Genomic DNA, 22438 nt, shown 5'->3' on the forward strand with positions numbered 1-22438 from the left:
TAAGGCTGACTTTGACTCGTGGAGGGATTTGTAGGGCGCTGGCGGAGAACGTTTGGGCAGGTTGGGATGGGGCTGTGCAGGAGGCGCTGCTCCGGTGGGAGAGGTGATGGCACTGCAGATGTGCTGTGGATGCACCATGGGTGTACATGGATGTACTGTGGGTATACCATGGGTGAACCGTGGGTATACCATGGGTATATCGTGGGTGCACCATGCATGTACCATGGATGTACCATAGGTGTACAGTGGGTACCCTGTGGGTACACCATGGGTGCCCCATGGGTGTAGTGTGGATGCCCCATGCTCCTCTTGGAGCCAGGTGGCAGCATGATGCCGATGTCCCCCTCAGCTGCTGGCACGGAGACCTCCACTGACGGCTGGGTCAAACAGCCGTGCCCTGGCACAGGGATGAGCTGCTGGCACCCAGGGACATGGTGCTGCACACGCTCACAGGAAGGTGCTGAGCACCGGGGACACATCCTGCCCTGTTCTGCCATTGCACCAGTGCCTCGAGCTGCTCCAGTGGCTGTGCAGCAGCCGTGCCGAGCTCTGATGGGGGTGTCTGGGAGCAGGTCAGCCGATAGCCCAGACTCCCTCTGGCATGGGTAAAGGGCCCTGGCACCCACTCCCCTGTGCTGAGGCTGGGGGCACCAGGAGGGACCCCAGCCTGCTGCCTGTGTCCCTGCTGCAGCACTGCCCGTGCTGCTAAAGGACAGCCAATGACGCCAGCTAGTGGCAGCACTTATAGTGATTTAAAAAATTATATATGTGTGTGTATTTAAAAATCTGTGTGTATGCAGGGGGCAAGCGTATGGAGCAATAGATAAGCAGGTCTCTGCTGTGCAGCACAGGGTTGCTGGCACATGGGGTCAGCGTGAGCCGACCGTGCCGGTGATGGGTGCCACTGTGCTGCAGTCCCCGGGAGCTGCCACGGATGCAGCTCTGGAGCGTGTGGCACCCTCAGGTCCCGTTTTGGCACATGATCTTCTCACATCACCGGTCACCCGGCTGCGCCATCAGTGAATCACCACCGTGGTGGGGCCCACAGCTGCTCTGCCGCTCGGCTGTGGCAGCAGGGCCATCTTCTCTGACTTGTCTAACGGTGTGAGTATGGCACAAGTATGGTGTCAGCTTGGTGACTGATCCCAGCAACCCCATGGCACATCCGAAAACTTTGCCTGTGGTGGTGGAGCCGGCCCCGCAGCCAAGGACAAGCACTTTCCCGGTGACTGGGCAGCATCATTAGCACGATGTAATTAATCCAGCCGGGTGTTTTACATCAGCACTGCCTCAGCTGATGTAGGAAGTGGAGCTGGAGCACAGCTTGCTCTTTCCCCTTCTAAAAGCTCCACTCCGGACCACTTCATCCTGGGATGCCGGCTCCAAGCAGAGAGCCAGGCACCGGGGAATTGCTCCGGCTGTATTTCAGCAGCGGGGAGGCAACTTGCAAGTGGGAAAATGCCAACCAGAGGAAAGTCCTGTTGCTCGGGCCAGTTCCTCCTGTATTATTTCTCATCACAGAGGTGAGAGGAGTTGCTGGCATGGATCAAGCAGGGCCTGCCCTGGCATTTATCTCTGCAGAGGCAGCTCGCGGGCTGGCACAGAGCCTCCTGCCAATGCCCCTGGGGCCAGGGGAGCGTGGGGGGGATGCCTGGCCCCTGTAGCCTGTGAGCTGGAGCCCTGGAGCGTGGGGTTTAATTAGCCGTATCGTTATCTCAGCTCGCATACTTATGGGTGTTATTAATGGCTGTGAGAGCATCCAGTCTGGTTTGGGACCGTGCTGCATTGCTGTGACACCCTCTGATGGCACGAGCCCACATCCTTGGCTGGGGAACCAGCCTGAAGGATGCTGTGCTCTGGGCACAAATCTTGTATCCCAGCCCATCCGCAAGGTGTCTGTGACATCCAGCAGAAAGAAGGGGGTTGTTCCCTGTGGGGAAAGATGCTCCAGGGCTCTCAGTGTTAGCACTTGGAGTCTGGCAGACACTGTCCTGCTGGGAAGCCATGGGACAAGTGCTTTGGTGGGGGGGCTGCACCCCATGGCAGCGATGCTGTGGGATGAAAGGACAAGGATGGCTCCAGGGACCCCCAAACACTTTCTTGGTGGAGAGGCTTTGCTTCATGTCTTGGCTTTGCTCATTTCCAAGGAGTATCCACACTGGATACTTGCCGGATCCCACGGCACAGCCATGGTAGTGTCAGGCCCCCTTCATCCTGCACTGCTGCCATCTCAGCTGGGTATGTGATGTGCAGGAGCCCTGCTGTGTGTCCCGTTTGGAGAAGAGGCAGCCAGTTGTTTGATTTTTTTTCCCATCATCCCTATTATTTTATACCCTCAGATGTGTGCCACACGTACAGTAGTGGCTCAACTCCATCCCACTTCCCTGTTTCCCAAACTTTCTGGCCCTGGAGAATTTAAATCTATTTTCTTTCCTTTCTTTTCTCAAAAAAAAAACCCCAACCAAACCCAAAAACCACCAAAAAAACTCCAAACCGATATTAACCTGGCTCAATAGGAGGCATTTTCTTGAACTTATTAAAAAATCCAGACTTGTAAATTAATTTGTTCATGTTGTACAATGGCAGTGCAGATGGACTCATTAGCATGCACACAACAAATAATTATAGATGAATTTTTAGCTGGCCTGCTTAATGGGCTTGCTGGGTTAATTATGTCAATGTATAATTACATCAGCCCTGGGAGACATAATGGCACACCCTGCTGAGCAGACACTAGCTAATGATGGTGTAATGCTGACAGAGGGAAGACGGACGGCTCTGAATGCACCTGCTTACCTCGGCACAAACCGCCATTGTCTGCACCCAGAACCGGCCGGCGGCACCGGGGACACCGGTGCTGCGGGAGCCACCGGCTCGCACGGGGAGGTGATGCTCCCACGCAGCCCCAACTGGACGGGGCAACCTCCATCCCTTGGGGTTGGTGATGGAAAGCGTGGGATGGAGGGGTGGCACGGTGGCACCGTGGGGTGTCCTAGGGGTGCGATAGCACCCACCCGCTTTGGTTTTAAGCAGGGGGCTGTCTTGGGGTGGGTGGTGAGGAGGGTGGCCAGTAGGTCCTCAGGGAGGTGGGAGAGGGATGGGGGTGGGCATCCCTGCCACTCACCGCCTCACCCCATGTCCTGCAGACCCTGGTCCTGTGCTGGAGGCTGCCCGGAGCCTGGAGGACCGGCTGCAGCAGCTCCAGCGCCTCGAGCCTGAAAACAATCCCCTGAAGGACCTTGGCCACCCTTGGAAGAAGCACCCGGAGCTTGTCAGCAACAAAGGTACCCCCCGACACTGGCTGCCCTGTCAGACAAGGCTGGCAGCAGTGATCCCCAGCTGGGTCCCCCCACATGCCTCTAACCCCCCTGGGGGCATGGGGGGTCTGGGGGCCAGATCCTGCCCCCTGGCCCATAGTCCCCAGCAGCCACCGCTGCTGTACGCAGCGGGACTGTGTGAAACGTGTCCCCCCGCAGAGCGCAGAGAGGGGACGTCGCCGGCGGCCGGGCTCACAGCAGCGGCTGAGCCCCCGCTCTCCGGCATCGACGGCAAAGCGCCGTGCGCAGAAACCTCGCTGCAGAGAAATGAGGCAGAAAAGCAAAAGTACGTGAGTACCGGGGACGGGGCTTCCCTCAGCACAGCCAGGGTTGCTTTGGGGTGCTGGGGACACACACACGGCTCTTTCCCTGCTCCTGCATGGGGGTATCCTCTCTGTCTGTCCTGCTCCTACTTTCCTTTGCTGTCTTGGGTTGAGAATGGACACATCCAACCTGGAAGTCCACGGTCTCAGGCACTCTGAGCATCCGGCTGTCCGTCCATCCCTGCTCCCAGGTGGATTTTGGGCAGCGGCAGGTGCAGGCAGAGCCCCCAGCAGATCCCTTCTGCCAGCCCCTCACACCATCCCATCTCCCTGGCACGTGGCTTTGCCTGGACAAATGGGTTAAATCCAGGTCGGGGGATGAACCTCATTAAATGGGCTTTTAATTTGGAGGCTCCCGGCTTTCCTGGTGCCTTCATTGTTATTCCTTAACGCGCTGCACCGGGGAAACAAATGAGGAATCTTTAAACCCTAAATTGCAGATCTCTGCGAGTAAGTTCCTGGCAAATGCAGGCTATAAATAATGCAGAATAACTTTTCCCTGATTGCTTCCCCCCTCCAATTAACTACAGGCAGGGGTGGGCTGCCATCTCCCCCCGCTCCCCCCACCCTCCCTCCTGCCATGGGAGGGTTTCCAGCCACAGGGATCAGGACTATTTTCAGCCCAAAGTGAATCTTTTTACACGGGGGCAATAATCCCCTTAACATCAGGGGGTAACAGCTTGAGCACATCCTGGTGTCCACCTGCAGGGTCTTTCCCCACCCCAGCATCACTGAGCACTGATGGGGATGCAGTGAGAGGGTCTCGGTGTGCCCCAGAGCGGGGGTCAGCAGGGCTGTAATGTGGCCAGCACATCACTGACGTTGTTCTCTCGCAGGGGGCTGCAGGAAGCACAGGTCACTTTGGCCGCTCGGCTGGGGGAAGCAGAGGAGAAGATCAAGGTCCTCCACGCAGGTACAGGGGGAGCTGGGGTAGGGCTTACCGGCTGTGGGACAGAGGCTGAGCTCCCACCCTGCAGCTCACCCTCCTCTTCCTCTTCCCAGCGCTGAAGTCCACCCAGACAGAGCTGTTGGAGCTGCGGTGTAAATACGACGAGGAAGCTGCATCCAAGTAAGTCACTGACGATGCTCGGTCCTTGCCCAGAGGCCATTGAGATGCCTGATGCTGAGCCGGTGACACCCCTGCGGTGCTGGTACATGACTTGAGGAGGAGCTGAGATACTTTAAGCAACTGCAGCAGCATCCCAAGTCAAAGTCCCTAAACCTAAGGCAGGAGCACCCGCCGGCCGCAGAGGGCTGTGCCCCTTGGCTCCACACTGGCTGACACCTCTTGCTTTCTCATCGCAGGGCGGATGAAGTAGCCATGATCATGACGAACCTTGAAAAAGCCAACCAGGTGAGCCAGGAGGTTATTTTCCAGTCAGTGCAGGGCTCCTCACCCTCCACATGCCATGCTCTGGATGACCTGGATGTCTGTCCCCCAAAACTGGTACAGCGTGGCCAGGCTCCAGGACTGGAAAGCCCTATAAAGTGGACCTCTGGTGTCCTTGGCCTCACAGCTCCTCTGAACAGCCCTGTGGGACTTCTTGTCCTCTGTTGGGGGTCACTAGTGTATTTGAGCTCCCACTGGGCTCTACTTTGGCTGCTGGAGCTGATGTCGGTCACCTCCCGAATATTTGAGGGCATGACCCACACCAACCTGGTGCTGGGTTTTGGCATAATTGCTCCTGGTCTTACCTATTCCTATTTCAGAGTTTTATTTAATTCTGGAAGTGTAGGTACAAATAAATGTCCAGAGATAATAAAAGAGATTTAGTGACCAGGAGGTGAGCTGCTGGTATCCAGGGATGGGTGCTGGGAATGGATGTGGGGAGCTGAGATCCACGTCGGGGTCTCACGGTGATGGTGGTGAGAGCAGGATGCTCAGGAGAGGCACAGGTCCTAGAGCCATGCTCTATGATGAGCCATGGTTGCCCACCCTGATGTGGTTGGTCTCTCTGCTCTCTTGCAGCGAGCAGAGGCGGCGCAGAGGGAGGTGGAGAGCTTGCGGGAGCAACTGGCAGCCGTGAACAGCTCCCTCCGCCTGGCCTGCTGTTCCCCACCGGGCGCTGCTGGGGTGAGGGCACCCCTTGGGGACAGCAGCACCCCATTGTAACTGGCCGCACCCCATTGTGGCTGGGAGGACCCCATCACTCACAGCTGGCAGCACCTCATCGCAGCCGGGAGCATCTGTTAACGCCAAGAGCATCCCGTTGCACTTGGGAGCATCCCAGTGTAGCTAAGAGCTCCCCATAGCAGTCAGGATGCACTCCAGCATGGTCAGGAGCATCCTGTGGTGCTCAGGAGCATCCCGTTGTGTTCGGGAGTACCCTTTTGCATTTGGGTGCTCCCACTGTGTTTGGGAGCAAGCCTGAAAACACCCATGACTGAGGCTTTTTTCAGTATGGGGTGGTTGTGTTGGCCATGCCCTACCTGCAGCCCCCAGCTTCTACAGGGAGGGGGGACAGGCACCCCCATAACACCAAGCAGACATACCTGGGAGACCTGTAGAGGCAGAGGAAGGGCCTGTCACTGCCCAGGGGCACATCACCCTGGGTCCCTGTCCCACAGGGCTGAGTGTCCTGGGCTCCTCTGCTCCCCATGGGGATGTGTTTGACGGGAAGGGTGGCCCTTGTCCCCATGTTGGGCAGCCAGGAGCTGATGGTGTCCCCTCTCCCAGCAGGACAAAGTGAACTATTCCATGTGCTCAGGGTCGAGGCTGGAGGCAGCTCTGGCCGCCAAGGACCGGGAGATCCTGAGGCTCCTGAAGGATGTCCAGCACCTCCAGAGCTCGCTGCAGGAGCTGGAGGAGTCCTCTGCCAACCAGATCGCCGAGCTGGAGGGGCAGCTGGCTGCCAAGAATGAAGCCATTGAGGTGCGCCCACGGGGACTGGGGGCTTGCCAGGGAGGGGGTGCACGGGTACGGCCATGCCGGGTGTGTGCCAGGAGCCGGCTGCGAGGACTCCCCCACTCTGCTCCACAGAAGCTGGAGGAGAAGCTGCAGGCGCAGGCGGACTACGAGGAGATCAAAACAGAGCTGAGGTACGGCTCGACTGGCATCCAGGGCTGCTGCCTGCCTGTCCCCCGGCTGGCTGGTCGCCACTGGCACCCACGGCACGCTTCCAGCAGCCATAACGCCCAGCGGCTTGGTGGCAGAGAGAAGCTGTGCCTGCTGAGTCACCCCCTCAACCCCTGTCTCCCTCCCAGCATCCTGAAGGCGATGAAGGTGGCCTCTGCCAGCTGCAGCCTTCCCCAGGCAAGTGCCGTGGCGTGTGCTGACACGCTCCCTGGGCTGGGGTGCACGTTCCAGCCCTGCTGCCGGCGGCTCTGCTGCCCTTTCCCATCTCGGCTTGGCTCCTTGCAGAGCATATCGAAGGCAGAGGAGGCCCTGCTGTTGGGGAAGGAGGCTTTCTACCCCTCCCAGAAGTACCTGCTGGAGAAGCCCAGCCTGCTGGCCAGCACTGGTAGGGTCCCTGGATTCCATGACATCCCTGGTCCCACTGGGAGCATCCCTGGGAATGTGGGCGGCGGGACTGGATCCTGCCCTAGCTGTGAGAAGGAGCCCAGAACCAGTTGTGGGGCAGGGGGCGGGACAAGGGGTGGGATGCCACCTTGGGAAACTGAGGCAGGTGATGCTTCACTGTGAGGCCATGCTGCAGCTGCCAGCTGGGGGGACTCTAGTGCGTCTCCCTCTGTCTCATTCATCTCTAGAGGAGGACCACTCTGAAGACGAGTCAGGGAAGGACTCGCTGGGCATGGAGCAGCCGTACCCGTCCCCCCAGCACACCCAAGCGGATGAACCTGCCTCTCCCACTCCCCTCCCACCTCTGCCTGGCCCTGGCCCAGCCCCCGATGGCCCCCGGACTTTCTCGCTGTCTCCCTTCCCGGGGAGCGAGCGGCTTTCAGGGGACCCCAAGACCACCCACCTCCCACCGCCTGCCTACAAGACTGAAAGTGCTGCGGGGGGGCCGCCATACCCCTCCACCTTCTTTGGAGCCAAAAGTGGCACTGTGCCCCCTGGCACCCTGCCAACCGCCAGCGCCGCCAGCCCGCCCAGCGAGCAGTCCGAGGGCAGCGCCAGCAGCTCTGCCGAGGAGGAGCAGCTGGACACGGCCGAAATCGCCTTCCAGGTGAAGGAGCAGCTGCTGAAGCACAACATCGGGCAGAGGGTCTTTGGGCATTACGTGCTGGGGCTGTCACAGGGCTCCGTCAGTGAGATCCTGGCCCGGCCCAAGCCCTGGCGCAAGCTGACAGTGAAGGGCAAGGAGCCGTTCATCAAGATGAAGCAGTTCCTCTCTGATGAGCAGAACGTGTTGGCCCTGAGGACTATCCAGGTGCGCCAGAGAGGTGAGTGGTTGGGGTGGCAGATGGGTCCTGCCCTGGGATGCTGCAAGCGGTGCCGTGGGAACCCCTCCCAGTGCATCCTGGCAGCACCCCCGGGGTGCCCTGAGCCGCAGTGGGGATATGATCAGTGCTGGCAAGACAGGCAGTGATGTCACATGGAGTCACCAGTGGCACTTGGGGATTATCCCTGGTGGTCCCCTGACTCGCCGCGGGGTGGGATGGAGCTGGTCGCCAGTGGGGATGGAGCCTCATCAAATGGTAGCAATTAACAACAACCCATCGTGGAAGCCACGTCTCCGGACGTGCTTTACTCATTTATTCTGACAAGTGCCATTTAATTATTCATTAGGCTGTTTCGTGGCATATGAATCAATGTGCTCGGGAATATTTCGTTAAAATAATGAAGTCTTAGTGCTATGGGGCCTCTGTGGTAACGCCCCACTGCCTGCACACCTGGCTCTGGGGACAGTGGCTCCTGGCCCTGTTTCAGCGGTGGCAGCAGCAGTGGCTTGTCACTTGGGTCCCTGCGGTGGCACTGGGATGGAGTGATGCTGGTCTATGCATCTGTGGGCATTTTAAACTGGAAAGCGGGAGCCTCTAATTAACCCCCTGGATCCAATCCAGCATCAACCCATTGCCTGCAGGAGGGCACAATGCCAGGGATGGGCAGCATGGTCCCCTCAGCACCCTGCGTGCTGCTGAGGAGCAGGTCCCCTCGGGCCAGCAAGGTGACCGGGAGATGCCACACTGGAGGCAGGAGCTCCCCGGGGGCTCTGCTGGGGCTCCCTGCACTCCAGCTGGAAACTAATTGGGAGTGACATTTGTCTTAAAACCAACATCCCTAAAAATAACCCAACATGAGGAGCGGTAAATACTTCCTGACATACAAGCAGAGCTTGTAAAACCAGCACTGGTGACAAAGCCGTTCTCCTGCCTCTTTGATCAGGTAGCATCACGCCGAGGATCCGGACACCAGAGACTGGCTCTGATGACGCCATCAAAAGCATCCTGGAGCAGGCAAAGAAGGAGATCGAGTCACAGAAGGGAGGTGGGTGCTGGCATTTGGGTGGTCTTGGGGGTAGCCAAGCCCCCGCTCCTGTGGGAGCAGCACTCAGAGGAGTGCTGGTGGCTGGGGGTGCTGTGGCACGCCAAAATGCCTGCAAAACTGGCAGCATCCAGAACAGGAGTCTCTGCCTCCCACGGGAAACGTTAACTGACCCTGCTGAGCCCAGTACTCGCAGCACCGTCCTTGGCAGGATGATCCTGGGCTAACCCTGTGGCTGGCTGGGAGACGGCGTCTGGGATGGACCAGCCCCAGCAGAGCCAGAAAGGGCTTTATTTGGTGTTTATCCCACCGACATCCGTAGGGGTTTGGGGCACGGTGGGAAGGAACGCTGCTGGTAAAGGCTTTTAGGGATGGAGGGCTCTCCTTGCAGCATCAGCATCAGTGCCTGGGCTTTCAGAAACTTTGGGTCTCCCCTTTCCTCCCCTCCCTGCCCCAAACCAGATGATTAAATGAGGATGGGCGATCCATCTGGCACGAGGAATCGTTAAAGCAGCTGCACTCACAGTCAATTACAAGAAATGAAATACATTAAAACAGGTAGTCTGCTGAGAAAGCAGAATCCCAGAGAATTAAATTAGATGGGAACGGTGGAAAAACAGACAGGGAAAACAAACATGTTTGTCTATTGCCGTCGTTGGTAATGGGATTTATTCTGCAAGCGTCAAAAAAAGCAGCTGGTTTGGAGCTGGGGTGTCACAGCTTTTGCTTTGCGGGTGCTGCTGGTCTTTCTGAGCTGCGCTTGTGTGGGGCATCCATGAAAGGAAGGGGATTATGCCCCTGTACTCGGCATCAGTGAGGTTGCACCTCGAGTGCTGTGTCCAATTCTGGGCTCCTCACCATAAGAAGGACATCGAGGTCCTTGAGTGAGTCCAGAGAGGTGCAGCCAGGCTGGGGAAGGTGCTGGAGGGCAAATCATATGAGGAGTGGTTGAGGGAGCTGGGGGTGTTCAGCCTGGAGAAGAGGAGGCTGAGGGGAGACCTTATCACCAGCTACAATGACCTGACAGGAGGGTGCAGAGAGGTGGGCAATGGTCTCTTCAGCCAGGAGACAGGTGATGGGACAAGGGGAAATGGCCTCAAGCTGCTGCAGGGCAGGGTCAGGTCAGATGTTAGGGAAAAGTTCTTCCCTGAAAGAGTTGTGGGGATGTGGAACAGGCTGCCCAGGGAGGGCGTTGAGTCAGCATCCCTGGATGTGTTTAACAGATGGGTAGATGAGATACTTAAGGGATATGGGTTAGCATAGAACAGGAACAGTTGGACTTGATGATCTTAAAGGTCTTTTCCAACCTGGTGATTCTGTGATCTGCTCAATTGGGCTAAAATCCCTTTTTTCCTGGATTTTGAGTTACTGCCACGTGGTAAAGCGCTAGCTGCTGCGCCTCAGGGCTCCCCTCACTCCTTCTCTTTGCAGGTGAACCCAAAACGCCTTCGGTGTCACAGGCAGTGGCCAACGGGGCGGGCAGCAGCAGCTCAGAGGACGCCATCAAGAACATCCTGGAGCAGGCGCGGCGGGAGATGCAGGCACAGCAGCAGGCGCTGCTGGAGATGGAGTCGGGGGGCAGCGGGCGCCCTGGGGACACGCCGCCCACCGAACGCTCCACGCTGGCTGCCGTCAACCAGAACATTGTCCCGACCTATGTGAAGCAGGAGGAGGGGAGCAGGGCCAGCCCCGGCCCCCCACAGACACCCTTGGCTGTCCTTTCTCCCGCTGCCTTCGTCCAGAGCATCATCAGGAAGGTGAAGTCGGAGATCGGCGATGCCGGCTCCTACTTCGACCAGCACTGGGCATCGGAGCGGAGCCTGCTCAGCCGACCTTACACTTCTGTCTCACCTTCGCTCTCCTCCTCCTCCTCGAGCTACTCCAGCATGGCCAATGGCCGGGGCTGGCCGCGGGGCGAGCCCAGCGAGGGTGGCACCAACGAGGATGAGCTGCTGCCTGCAGAGGATGAGCCCCACCGGCTGACAGAGATGAAGGCAGAGGGAGCTGGCGCGGAGTCAGCAGCCAGTGGTCGTCTCTCCTATTACCCTGCCTATGTGCCACGGACCCTGAAGCCCACTGTGCCACCGTTGACACCGGAGCAGTATGAGATGTACATGTACAGGGAGGTGGATACACTGGAGTTGACCCGGCAGGTCAAGGAGAAGCTGGCCAAGAATGGCATCTGCCAGAGGATCTTTGGAGAGAAGGTACTTACCTGGAGAAGTTGGGGTGGGGGGGTGCAGTGTTCCCTCTGCTCTGTGACCCAGTGCCCATCGGTGTCTCTGCCAGCTTTGCCCCAGGGCCCCCGCTCTCCCTGCTGGGTTTTCCCTTGAAGTATTCTGAGTCCTCAGGGTCTGACCCAACCCCAAGCCATCTCCCAGTGGTCACCACCAAATGCTTGTGGCATTTCCCACCAGGAATGCCATGTCCCTGCAGGGACCATCCTCCCAGCCCACTGGGTATCCTAGGGGGACCCACCACCATCTCAGCACCCGTGGCTGGGGTCGAGGGTGCTGTGGGATCACGAGCACGGCAATGGGCGGCAGCCTGGTTCCCCTCCCCGACATGGGGATAGAGGGCAGGCAGGAGCCCGGCACTGGCAGGTGACATCTGCATGGTGCCTAGGTGCTGGGGCTGTCCCAGGGCAGCGTGAGTGACATGCTGTCGCGGCCCAAGCCGTGGAGCAAGCTGACGCAGAAGGGTCGGGAGCCCTTCATCCGCATGCAGCTCTGGCTGACCGACCAGCTGGGACAAGGCATCAGCCAGCAGCCGACCCCCTCCCAGGGTAAGTGCCACCGCCGTCCCCGCGGTCCCCACGTGCCATCGGTGCCCCTGGCACTTCTGCATCTGCCCCACGCTTCCTACTCCCATCTCAGCACTGGGGAGAGCTGCCCCAGCACCCTGACCCACACCCCCATCCTAGACAGCTCCCTTCACCCCCCTCCTCTGATGCATCTGACCCGTTTGAACCCCCTCAATTCATTCCTTAGACAATTTGGGGCTGTTACAGAGCTCCTCAGACATTATTTTGTCAGAAAGGGATTTGAAAGCCAGCTAGTTTAATTAAAAAAGGAAAACCACACCAAAACTCCTTGGCTTTGTGCATGGCATGAAGAAGTAACAAGGTTTTTTTTTGTATCAGTGGTGGTTTCTCTCGTAACTATACCCTTGGCTCCCCCTACTTTGCCATAACCACTGGAAAAACTTGGCTGGCACCTCTGGAGGCCAGAGCCATGAGCACCCCCAAAATAAACCTTCCCACTCCTCACCACTCTTCCCGCCCCACTGTCCCTGTTGATCCCTCTCCCCTGGTGTCATGCAGCCAGCCCGGCGGAGCCCCAGCCATCCCCTTCGCCACCCCCCAGCCCCGCCGAGCACGAGAAGGGCTGCCAGGAGCCCCTCACCCTGGCCTTGGAGAGCAGCAAAGAAAACCAGCAGCCTGAGAGCCGGTCAACGCCTGCGCTGGGTGGGAAGACGTACCCCAACAGTCAGGGACCTGTGGGCATCCAGGAGATTGTCGCCATGTCCCCTGAGCTGGACACCTACTCCATCACCAAGAAGGTCAAGGAGGTCTTGACAGACAACAATTTAGGTGCGGACCCTCTCCTCGCCCAGGTTTTTGGGAGCTGTAAGGATGCAGCACCCCAATTCCCACGGCCACAGACCCCCCACCTGGTTTGCTGCTGGTGTTTGGGGGTGATCCCAGGGTGCTGGGGAGGATGTTGGCTGGGAAATGGGGTGCATCTGCGCTTGGCGGGGATGGGGGCTGCAGTGCCCACGCCGCTGCTCTGTCCTCCTCTAACTACCTCTGCTTCTCCTCCGCCAGGCCAGCGGCTGTTCGGGGAGAGCATCCTGGGCCTGACGCAGGGCTCGGTGTCCGATCTCCTCTCCAGGCCCAAGCCGTGGCACAAGCTGAGCCTGAAGGGGAGGGAGCCCTTCGTCCGCATGCAGCTCTGGCTCAATGACCCCCACAACGTGGAGAAGCTGCGTGACATGAAGAAGCTGGAGAAGAAAGGTGAGGGTGGGGTGATGCAGCTCCCTTCCCCACCCCAGGTCTGGGGTGCTGCCCGAGCAGGGGGGCTGGGGGGCGAGCGGCACGCAGCTGGGTGTCCTCTCCTGCAGCCTACCTGAAACGTCGGTATGGGCTGATGAGTGCCGGCTCAGACAGCGAGTCTCCCAGCGCCCGCTCCGAGTGTGCCAGCCCCAGCCTACAGCCACAGGACCTCAGCCTCCTCCAGATCAAGAAGCCACGGGTGGTGCTGGCCCCAGAGGAGAAGGAAGCCCTGAAGAAAGCCTACCAACTGGAGCCCTACCCCTCCCAACAGACCATCGAGCTCCTGTCCTTCCAGCTCAACCTCAAGACCAACACCGTCATCAACTGGTTCCACAACTACAGGTATGGGTGCTCCTGGGCTTTGGATGGGGTTGTCACTGTTCCCCTTCCAGGCCCCTCAATCCCTCTTGCCTAGGCAGAGAGGTGCAGACCCACATGAGGTTGCTGAGGTCCCCAGGTGCAGGATTGCAGCCAGCAGGTGGTCAAGAGGTGTCAACCACCTTGACCAAGTCATGTCAATCAGCTAAAGAGGTTACTGTGGTCGTGTCCACCTGCTCACTGGTGCAGGACTCCACCTGCCACCGAGCTGGAGCTCCACAGTGGGTGGGGAAATGACTTTACAGAAGCTCCTGAAGCTCAGGATCTGTCCCCACAGTGGCCTGGTCCCAAGGTGCAGCACAGGCTTCATCCATGGGCAACATTGCAGGTGAACACGTGGCACCTGAATCCTCCCCAGACCCACACCAGTGAGCCTAGGCGATGGGTTGTGCCCCTTCCCCTGTGCCCAAAGTCAACGGTCAATATTCATGGAAGCCGGTGAGGTTTTTCACATGAAGCCATCATGTGGGTAGTGTGGGGGAGAGCTTGTTGGAGAATCAGGCTTTTTGGTGAAACAACAGCCTTTCCCCTTGCGTGGTTCCAGGAAACACCCCCCCAGGCTCTCAGTAAATATAGATGCCCTAAAATAAACCTCTGAAAACTGTGCTATGTATTAAAAAACAAACCAAAAAATGTCCTCGTAGTGGAAAACACTTGCAGAACTGGGTCAGTTTGGCTGGAAGTGGCCCAACGTGTTGCAAAATCCCTTCCCCGTGTTCAAGTGGCAGCGATTTTCTCCCCAAAATACATTTTAAAAGTCGCTGAGGTGGGTTTTGCCATCATGTTTTTGAGGCTGGAGATGCTGTTCCGGGAGGCAGGAGGGTGCCCACTGCATGGCGTGATGAGTGGTGGGCGCTGACCCTCCGATCGTGTCCTGGCAGGTCACGGATGCGCCGGGAGATGTTGGTGGAGGGTACGCAGGACAACGATACAGACCCGGAGCAGAGCAGCGGGGTGGCCGTTGCTGGGCGCCGGGCCCCCCCCAGCCCCGATTCGGATGCCGAGGACCGTAAACCCGTGTTCGGGAAGGGCGAGCATCCCTGCGCCGCAGTGCCTGTGAAGGTGAAGGAGGAGCAGGGGGAGGCAGGTGGCTGGGGCCGCCGGCGGGACTCACGCAGCCCGGCCGGAGCGGCCGAAGGGACTGGACCTCCCCAGGAGGAGCGGGGGGCAGCCCCCCACGCCGCCGCCCCCAGCGCTGGCAGCCTCCCACGGCGGGGAGGCCGTGCTGGTGCCACAGCTGGGGGACCCCCACCACCACCACCACCACCACACCCCGACAGCTCCCAGTCCTCGGCGGGGTCGTCCCGTTGCAGCTTGGAGGTCTCCCCAACATCACCCTCAGCAGCCTCATCACCAGGCCTCGCTGGTTCAGCCTCGCCGGGGCCGTCGTCCGCTGGGCCGGTCTCACCGGCACTACCGCCAGCTCCCGGCCCCCGGCTCAGCACCAGTGTCCAGCGGCGCCACGAGAAGATGGCCAACCTCAACAACATCATCCACCGCCTGGAGCGGGCCGCCAACCGTGAGGAGGCCCTTGAGTGGGAGTTCTGAGCGCCCCCCCCCCAACCCCACCACCCTAAATATATATATATACACACCCACACACATATATATATATTTTGTTAAATGCAGCACCGAGAGGTGACAGGCGACTGGCGCGACGGAGGGGAGCGCCCATGGAAAAGGGGGGGCCCCCCCCTCTATGAAGCCAACCCTTCCCCCCCCAGCTTTGTTTTAAACATGAAAAACTGGGAACAATTTTAGAAAAGGAAAAAAAAAAACCCACAAAAAAAACCAAGCAAACAAAAAAAATATTTATAGACCTCTTTTAGATATTTTAATAAAAGGATACTTTGGAATTTATTAACAGCTTAAGCTGCTTTGATATTAAAGATAGCTATAAAATCAAGATGATGTAGCAGTCGTGTCATTAAATGTACACTGAAGTCTTGTAGTTTGCCACTGGATGAGATTAAAAAAAAAACAAAGAAAGAAACAAAGAAAAAAAAAACCCATCCCACACCCCTCCCAACCTCCCAAAAAAAGACTTCCTGAGAAAGCCATCGAGAAGCACTATGAGACTGACCAAATTTAAGAAACTCTTGCCGAGTGGTTTCCACCTCTGTCTGTAAGACACTGCATCGCTTCTGCCCCAGCCAGAGACTGCGACATAGTCCCTGAAGACTCTAAAGTGAAAACCTTGATGCCATCGAGTATGTATTTGGTTCTGGTGGTTTATGTTTTTTGAAACCTTTTGTGACGCAGAATGTCCCGTGCGGTTGTATATGTTGTAGAAATGTCTGCAATAGCCTTCTGGAACAAGATGTAGCATGGTCCCAACGCCGTCCCTCGCGTTTCCTCCAGCTGGCAACCCGGTGGCAGCCCCTGATATGGGATGGAGTGGCTCCTGCCAGCTCCCAAAGGAAGAGAGAAAAGAACCCAAAAAGCGAAGGAAGCAACTTGGGTCTGCCTTTTCGGGAGTGAGACGGGAAGAGGTACCCAGGTGCAATGCTTGGGGGCAGCTCTGGTTTGCCTGGGGATGGGTGTCCGTGGGTTCCTGGCTCCCTGTGCACTGCCATCATCCATTTGGGAAGGAAGAAGAGATGGAGCCTCTGAGCGCTGGGGGTGAACACCCACAAACTGTGCAGTGCCTGCTGTGGGGGGATGAGTCCTGCTCAGGGCTGCTCCCAGCATCACAGCCAGCTCCTGTGGCTGAAGCACTTTTGGTTTTTTAGGGAGAGAGCCCGGGCAAGAGGAGGTCCCCTCGCTGTGGTGGCTGCCGGTGAAACTGGGAAAAGCCCCAAGGTGTCACACCAGGCTCCTGCCTGAACTGGGTGAACTCAGGCCTGAACTGGGCAAAGCACCATCAGGCTACGGCTTGCTGGGGCTGACCCCACGCCAAGGCGCAGGAGCAAGGCCATGACACCCATCCCAGCGTGCTCCTTGTCACCCCCCCCAACCTATCACCGCCAGCTGGCCTCTGCTAACAAAATGCCTTTAAATGACACAGGGGTGGCCTGTGCTGGGCTGCTCTGCCCTGTCCCAGCCTACACGCCTCCAGCCATTGCCCCCCAAGGCCGCTGCCTCTGGGAGGGCCCCCCACCAGGCCCCGAGGCTATGCATTGACTCATTTTCCACTGTAAACATTTTTATCAGAATAGAAGGTATTTTTATATTCGGGTGGTAGTCGACGAGCGATGCTAAAAGCGGCCCCACAAAGGCACGGCTCTCCTTGCCCCAGCCAGTCCCAGCTTGCCCATGGCCGCTCTTTTCCCTGCCACTGTGCTGCAGAAGTTCGAGGCGCGACCGTTGGCTGCTCTTCTCCGTCATGTGCTAGCGGGAGCTTTAGTGGAACGGGATTCAAGGAAGCACTTAGGATAGTCTGGAACATGGCAATCCTGTTGTATTAAAGCTAGCGGGACATACCGGTCACGTTTTTGTTAGGCTCCTGTACTGTACTTCAGAAGTTTCTATGGGATCGATGAACTTTGTTTAACAATTTTGGAAGGAACAAGTTCTGTAAAGAGCCACTAAATACAGAAGTTGGATACGACTCTGGCCTTGGGGTGTGTTTTGTCTGGAGCTATCCCGGGATGGGAACGCCTTTCGCCTATCACTGTTGGCTCCTCTGGATGGCACAGCCTTGCTTTGGGTTTGCGGCAAGAGCTCTCACTGCTGTGACTGGGGTGGGAGGGGAAGAGGGTGTTAAGTGGGGTTGGCCTGGCTCAGGGTACGAGCCTGCCCCGTGGAAGTCCTGTGGTCATCCCTAGTGGGGGTTTGCTCCCGCCTCCAGGGTAACTCAGCATCCTCCATTGTGAGGTTCAGCTCAGTGTTGCCCAATGGCACTGCACCCCAGCACGGCTCTTCTGCAGAGCTGGCCATCACCAGGCAAGTTTGCAGCTCCTGACATGAGGCGGGGCTGTTTGCATTTGATGAATTAATAAATCCATATGTTGCATATCTGTTTAAGCTTGTTTGTCGGCCTACATGTTGGGAAGGATTTATTTTTAATGAATATCTGAACGTCTGGAGAAGCTGGGCCCGCTGCCATGGAAACCAGAATCTTCCTCTGCGGCCGACTGACGGGGCCACGTTAACCATCTGGATGCTGTGGGCGTAGCTGCACCCCAGCTGCCCTCAGCAGCACTGCTCTGAATGCCAAAACACCGAGTGGAACGCTGTGCCTGGCCAGGAGCAGGACTCCTCGTTTTGCTTGGTGAGTCAGTGACCCTGGCTGACTTTGTGCCTCAGTTTCCCCAAGAGGCATCCCTTCCTGACCCACTGCAAGACACTGTGTTAACAAGAAGCTGGAGACGTTTGTGCAGGTGGGATGTCATGGGCAGGAGCGTGGGGTTATGTTGGTCACTTCACAAGGGCAGGGACCCCTGTGTAGCACTGACACCACCCCCAGCAAGGGGACAGAGATTTTTGTTCCTGGCTAAGTCCTCTTGGCAGAGAGCTGGGGGACATGCCACCAAGGGTGTAGGGCCACCCAAACTGGCTGGCATCACACAGTGCTGCCTGTAACCCGTGGTTTGGAGGGGTGTTAGTAACACCCCATTGAGCCTGTAACGCCCCAGCAGCTCACCCAGGGGCACCTAGTGCCATTTCCACTAGTGAAACTGGAGGGCTGTGCACCCAGTCTCCCTTTTCCAATGCCCAAACCCCCTTATTGGTCAACAGTGCCCAGGTGTTCAAGCCATTGTGGATGGCAGAACCATGCTGTCCCTGATGTGGGAACCACCCTGGTACTGCGTGCCCTGATATCCCCAGGGTGGCACCATCCCTCCCTATCCCACCCCACCCCATTCCATCCAACCCCCTATCCCATCCTGCAGGCAGCCGTTGGGCTCCAGGGCACTGCAAGACCCTTGTGTGGTCCATGTCCCACTTGGGCAACACAGTCCCTGCCTGGTTCCATGAACATGGAGAGGGACTGAACCAGAGGATTAATTCCTATCTGGGGCCTCCCATCCTCAGGACTCAAAGGCACAAACTGGGGCCAGGAAGAAAGTACTAAAACCACTTTTATTGTAGCAAAATCTTGTGTCACCCCCAGCCCAAACCCAGGGCACCCTGCCTGCTCCCCCCAGGCTGGGTCACCCCACCTCAGTGTCAGCAGCTTGAGTGTCACTACAAACCCTTAGGGAAATAAGAGAAACACCATCACGAACACACAGTGCCTTTGCTCTGGTTCGGCACATGAATCATTTGACACCCTCCGCCGCTGACACACACGTTCCCATTCGCTACCACAAGCGATGCTTCCCCTTAGCGAGCTGGCCCCAGGGGATGATGTCCTGCCCAGAAATACCCACCCTGCGAGGTGGTACCCACAGCTCTCATGTACTGCTTGGGTCTCCTTCCTCTGTGGGCTCACCAGCTGGGCTGCAAGCAGCCATCACCCCGTGTGCAACACCCACGGCCGGGTGTCACCAGCTTCCTGGACAGCCGGGGCGTGCGGTGCTGCTGCCATTAAGGAAGGGCTGCGCTCGCTGATATTTTCATTTTCAAACCACATCCTGCTGGAGAAGAGGGATATGGCAGAGCTTAGCCGACCTCAGCCAGTTGTTTGCACCAAGCGGGGAGGGGAAGGCAGTAGCTGGCTCCCTGGCTGTGAAACACCCATGCAGGGGCTCAGGCTGGGGAGATCCCACCAAAATCCTCCTCTAAAAGCACTGTTGGTGCATGAGACCACTGCAAGAGCATAAAGGGGCCCCCTCAAACTGAGTGCAGCGGTTGATTCCCAGGAGGCATCAGCCAGCAAGTTGTTCGTAGCTTGGTTGTGCTGGGTACATCACCCTGCACCCACGCCCCATGCTGAAGGGGTGCACCCCTGCGAGAAGCATCCAATGCCCGCATGACATGGTCAAGAGCCTGGCAGCCCTGAGAGCTTGGGCGTTTCATGCCAGGCTGGTGGCATGCTGAGCCCAATTGCCATCAGCGCCAGGCTGGTGTGCACCATCACGGTACAAGTTTTGATGTCCCTTGGTGCTGGGCCCTCAGTGGCACCATCAGCAGGTGTCAAACACCACCCTAGATGGCGCTGCACCCCCCAGGTGAGGAGGTGGCACCAAGAAGGGTGACCTCCTGCCTGCCACGCGTCCTGGCAAGTCCACAGTGCTCGGCTGCTTCTCAGGGCCGGGGGCCACGCTGCCTCTCCAGCCAGTCCTGCTGCAGCCGGGCCACCTCCCGGCCGTACTGCTCATGGAGCCGGTAGAAGGTGGACGGGCTCTCTGCTGCAGTGCCTGCCTCACTGCTTGACGCCCGCCCGCGTGGTGGCAGTGGTGGCGGCCGTGAGTTCCCCTCACTATCGTGCCCACCACAGCCAGAGGTGTCAAGCGGACGGTCCACTCCCGCCGTGTTATTCCACACTGCACAGCCATTCTCCTTTGGCAGGACAGCGGGCAGAGCCAGCAGCCGCTCCGGGGACCGCTCCATCCCCAAGGGCTTCGGCTTCCAGGAGCCAGGTGACCCCCGGTAGCCCTGACATCCTCCAGCCGGCCCCCAGCGCATCTCCTCCAGCTGCTTCTCCAGCTCCCGCACCACCAGCCGCATGTAGTCGAAGCTGGCCCTTGAGAGTGACTTCACCCATGACTCCATGGCAGCCTGGCTCTCCGCCGCCAGCATGTAGGTGCGAGACTTGGCCCCGCTGAAGCGGATGGCGAAGGCGAATTCCTCGGCCGAATCGCAGAGCTCCACAGTGCAACCCTCCAGCACGATGACACCCACCGGCTCTCGGCTCTCCCGTTCCTCGAAATAGAAGAGCATATTGCCCTTCAGCACGAACCAGCGGCGATGGTACGCCGTGTGCCGCTCACCACGCTTGTAGAGGAAGCCAGCGTTGTCGGCTGGGGAGTCGCAGGTGGCGTAAAAGGCCAGGCTCCGCTCGTTCAGCTTCATGGCTCCGCACCCTGTGGGGACAGAGGGTGTTGAGCTGCCCGCTGGCACGCGGAGGATGGGTGCGCCTTAATTGCACAGTAATAAGCCGCCAGCTTTTTGCTCCCGGAGGCATTGGCTCTGGCACCCAGGAAATGGAGCTGGTGAATAAACAGCCCCGTGATCACAGCTGTGATAACCCATTCCCAGCCCAAGCGCTGTGTCCGGTGGGTGCTGGGTGGATCAGCGCTCACCCAGGCTCCCTGGGGAGGGAGTTTTCCTATGGAGGAACCCCAGAAAGGGCATGTCTCAGTGCCCCACATCACCCGGCGCAGGTGACCTTACCACCAGCGCTGTGTTTGCCCTGCATCACAGTGCTCCTCCCCACAGCACGCAAGGAGAGGATTTATGGCCCACGCTGCAGATCCTGGCCACTGCCCTGAAGAGCTGTGGCCGTGGACTGTGTCACCAGGGCAAAGCCACCTCTCCCCATGTCCCCAAACCACCGGTGGCCTCCCTGTGCCAGGCTTTCCTCCTACCTGGACTCTGCCTCTAGCTCCGGTATCCGGCAGCCACCAGCATCAGCGCGGCGGTGGGAGCCCCGGGAGCACTGGACCCGGGGTCTGATAGTGTAAGGCGGCCGTGGGGGCCAGCACCCCGCTGTCTCCGCTCTGGCTGCTGCCTCTGGCCCCAAAACGCCTGCGGGTTTCGCACGTCACCCCAGCCTGCGGAGCACAAGGCGGATGTGTGCCGGGATTATTATTGTCCTATTAAGCCACATTGCAGGGTTCAAGACGACGAGATGGAGGGGGCCCTGGGGGCGCCCACCGCCGGGAAACAGCGGGGACCCCTTTCCCCCCAAGCACCAATTTGGGAGCCTGAAAGTCTTGGGGAGGTTTGGGGAGCGGGGGAGCCGCTCTCCCCCGACACCGGGACGCTCCGCTCCGGGTCGGCTCCCGCCCGCTCAGCCCCACTCCGCTACGCTCCGGCTCCAACCCCGACCCCTCCCCTCGTCCCCAGCCCCGCTCCCGGCCCCGCTCCCGGTCCCGCATGGCCACCTTTGTCCTCGGTTCCCCGCCGCCCGAGCTCGGCTCGGCCCCGGCGGGCGGAGCGCTGCTCCCGTCCGGCTCCTCCTCCGCCGCCACCGCCCCTCACCGTGACTCTGGGCGGCCCGGCGGGCGGTGCAGGCCCTTGGCTCGGCTGAAAAAGCACTCCGGAGCTCGGCCCCGTACTGAGAAGGGTGTGTGTGGGGCGGGGTTGGTCTTGGCTCAGCACAAGACACCCCCGCAGATCAAACCTCTGGGCAGCACTTGGGAGCGCGGATCCGGGGGCAGCAGGCGTGGGAGGGATGCACACATCCGTGGATGTACATGTGGGTGGGAAACCTGGGAGCACGGTGGTGAAAGTGGTTGTATGAAATGGGATTTTTGAGTCCAGTTTTTGGGGCAGAGGGGTGTGCCCAGGGGTGTCTGGCAGGGAACGGACGGATGGGACGGATGATACAAGGCCAGTGGGGAGAGCTGGAGATGAAGGTGGCAGGGCAGAGGCTGGTCCTGCATGGGTGGGAGATGCTGCAAGGGACAAGGCTACAAATCCTGGTTGCTGCCCTGAGCTTTGTGCCGTGTTCTTGGGAAAGGCTGGGCTGAAGCGGCTGGAGAGGGGATCTCTGCCTCCATGCAGAGGGAAAGAGGGAGCTGAGGCAGGAGCCGCATGGCCTGGATTGGCATCTGGGGGAAGGTGTCAACTGGCACAAGGAGCTGGAAAGCTGGGGGGATGAGCCCTTAGCTGGGGCACTAGAGCTGAAGGAGGTTGTGCAACCCCATGGGCAATCATGGCCACCTCACTCCTTCCTGACTGCAGAGCTGCATGACACTCGAGATGCTGATGCGCTCTGGGATGGGTGGTCAGCACTTGCCCCATCCAGGCCAGGGGTGAACGGGTCCAGCAATGCTGGGCACTGGGGCCAGGACTGGATTTCACACTGCTGGTACCCCACGTCCCAGGGCAACCATAAACCTTTGGCTGGGAGAAGCCTCCAGGCTGACTTCTGCTCCTTCTTGGCGCTCCACACTGAGAGTGTCACCAGCCCAAGCACCACCTTGGC

At 58.8% G+C, this 22438-nt stretch overlaps 2 protein-coding genes across 2 annotated transcripts in view; one reads left to right on the top strand and one right to left on the bottom strand.

Annotated features, from left to right (window-relative positions):
* The window catches only part of CUX2 (cut like homeobox 2), a gene marked incomplete at its 5' end in the record, with an annotated part of 67787 nt that extends 50823 nt beyond the window's left edge, over positions 1 to 16964 (top strand). Inside the window, 17 exons of the mRNA XM_084271829.1 lie at positions 3147 to 3284; positions 3477 to 3603; positions 4477 to 4553; positions 4643 to 4709; positions 4946 to 4994; positions 5610 to 5714; positions 6321 to 6512; positions 6621 to 6679; positions 6845 to 7101; positions 7349 to 7988; positions 8932 to 9029; positions 10458 to 11233; positions 11652 to 11811; positions 12349 to 12618; positions 12853 to 13041; positions 13149 to 13422; positions 14340 to 16964. Coding sequence (XP_084127955.1) covers positions 3147 to 3284; positions 3477 to 3603; positions 4477 to 4553; positions 4643 to 4709; positions 4946 to 4994; positions 5610 to 5714; positions 6321 to 6512; positions 6621 to 6679; positions 6845 to 7101; positions 7349 to 7988; positions 8932 to 9029; positions 10458 to 11233; positions 11652 to 11811; positions 12349 to 12618; positions 12853 to 13041; positions 13149 to 13422; positions 14340 to 15006 — 4145 coding nt within the window. The 3' untranslated portion in view covers positions 15007 to 16964. The remainder of the gene's footprint in view (positions 1 to 3146; positions 3285 to 3476; positions 3604 to 4476; positions 4554 to 4642; positions 4710 to 4945; positions 4995 to 5609; positions 5715 to 6320; positions 6513 to 6620; positions 6680 to 6844; positions 7102 to 7348; positions 7989 to 8931; positions 9030 to 10457; positions 11234 to 11651; positions 11812 to 12348; positions 12619 to 12852; positions 13042 to 13148; positions 13423 to 14339) is intronic.
* Positions 16965 to 19590: 2626 nt separating this feature from the next.
* PHETA1 (PH domain containing endocytic trafficking adaptor 1) lies at positions 19591 to 20358 on the bottom strand (the record flags this gene model as incomplete). Its single annotated transcript, XM_084271952.1, has 1 exon — positions 19591 to 20358. One exon carries the CDS (start codon positions 20356 to 20358, stop codon positions 19591 to 19593), a length of 768 nt encoding a protein of 255 aa, XP_084128078.1.
* Between the last annotated feature and the right edge of the window lie 2080 nt (positions 20359 to 22438).

Source organism: Gallinula chloropus (genome assembly GCF_964237585.1).
Source record: "Gallinula chloropus genome assembly, chromosome: 17".
Classification (NCBI taxonomy): Eukaryota; Metazoa; Chordata; class Aves; order Gruiformes; family Rallidae; genus Gallinula; species Gallinula chloropus.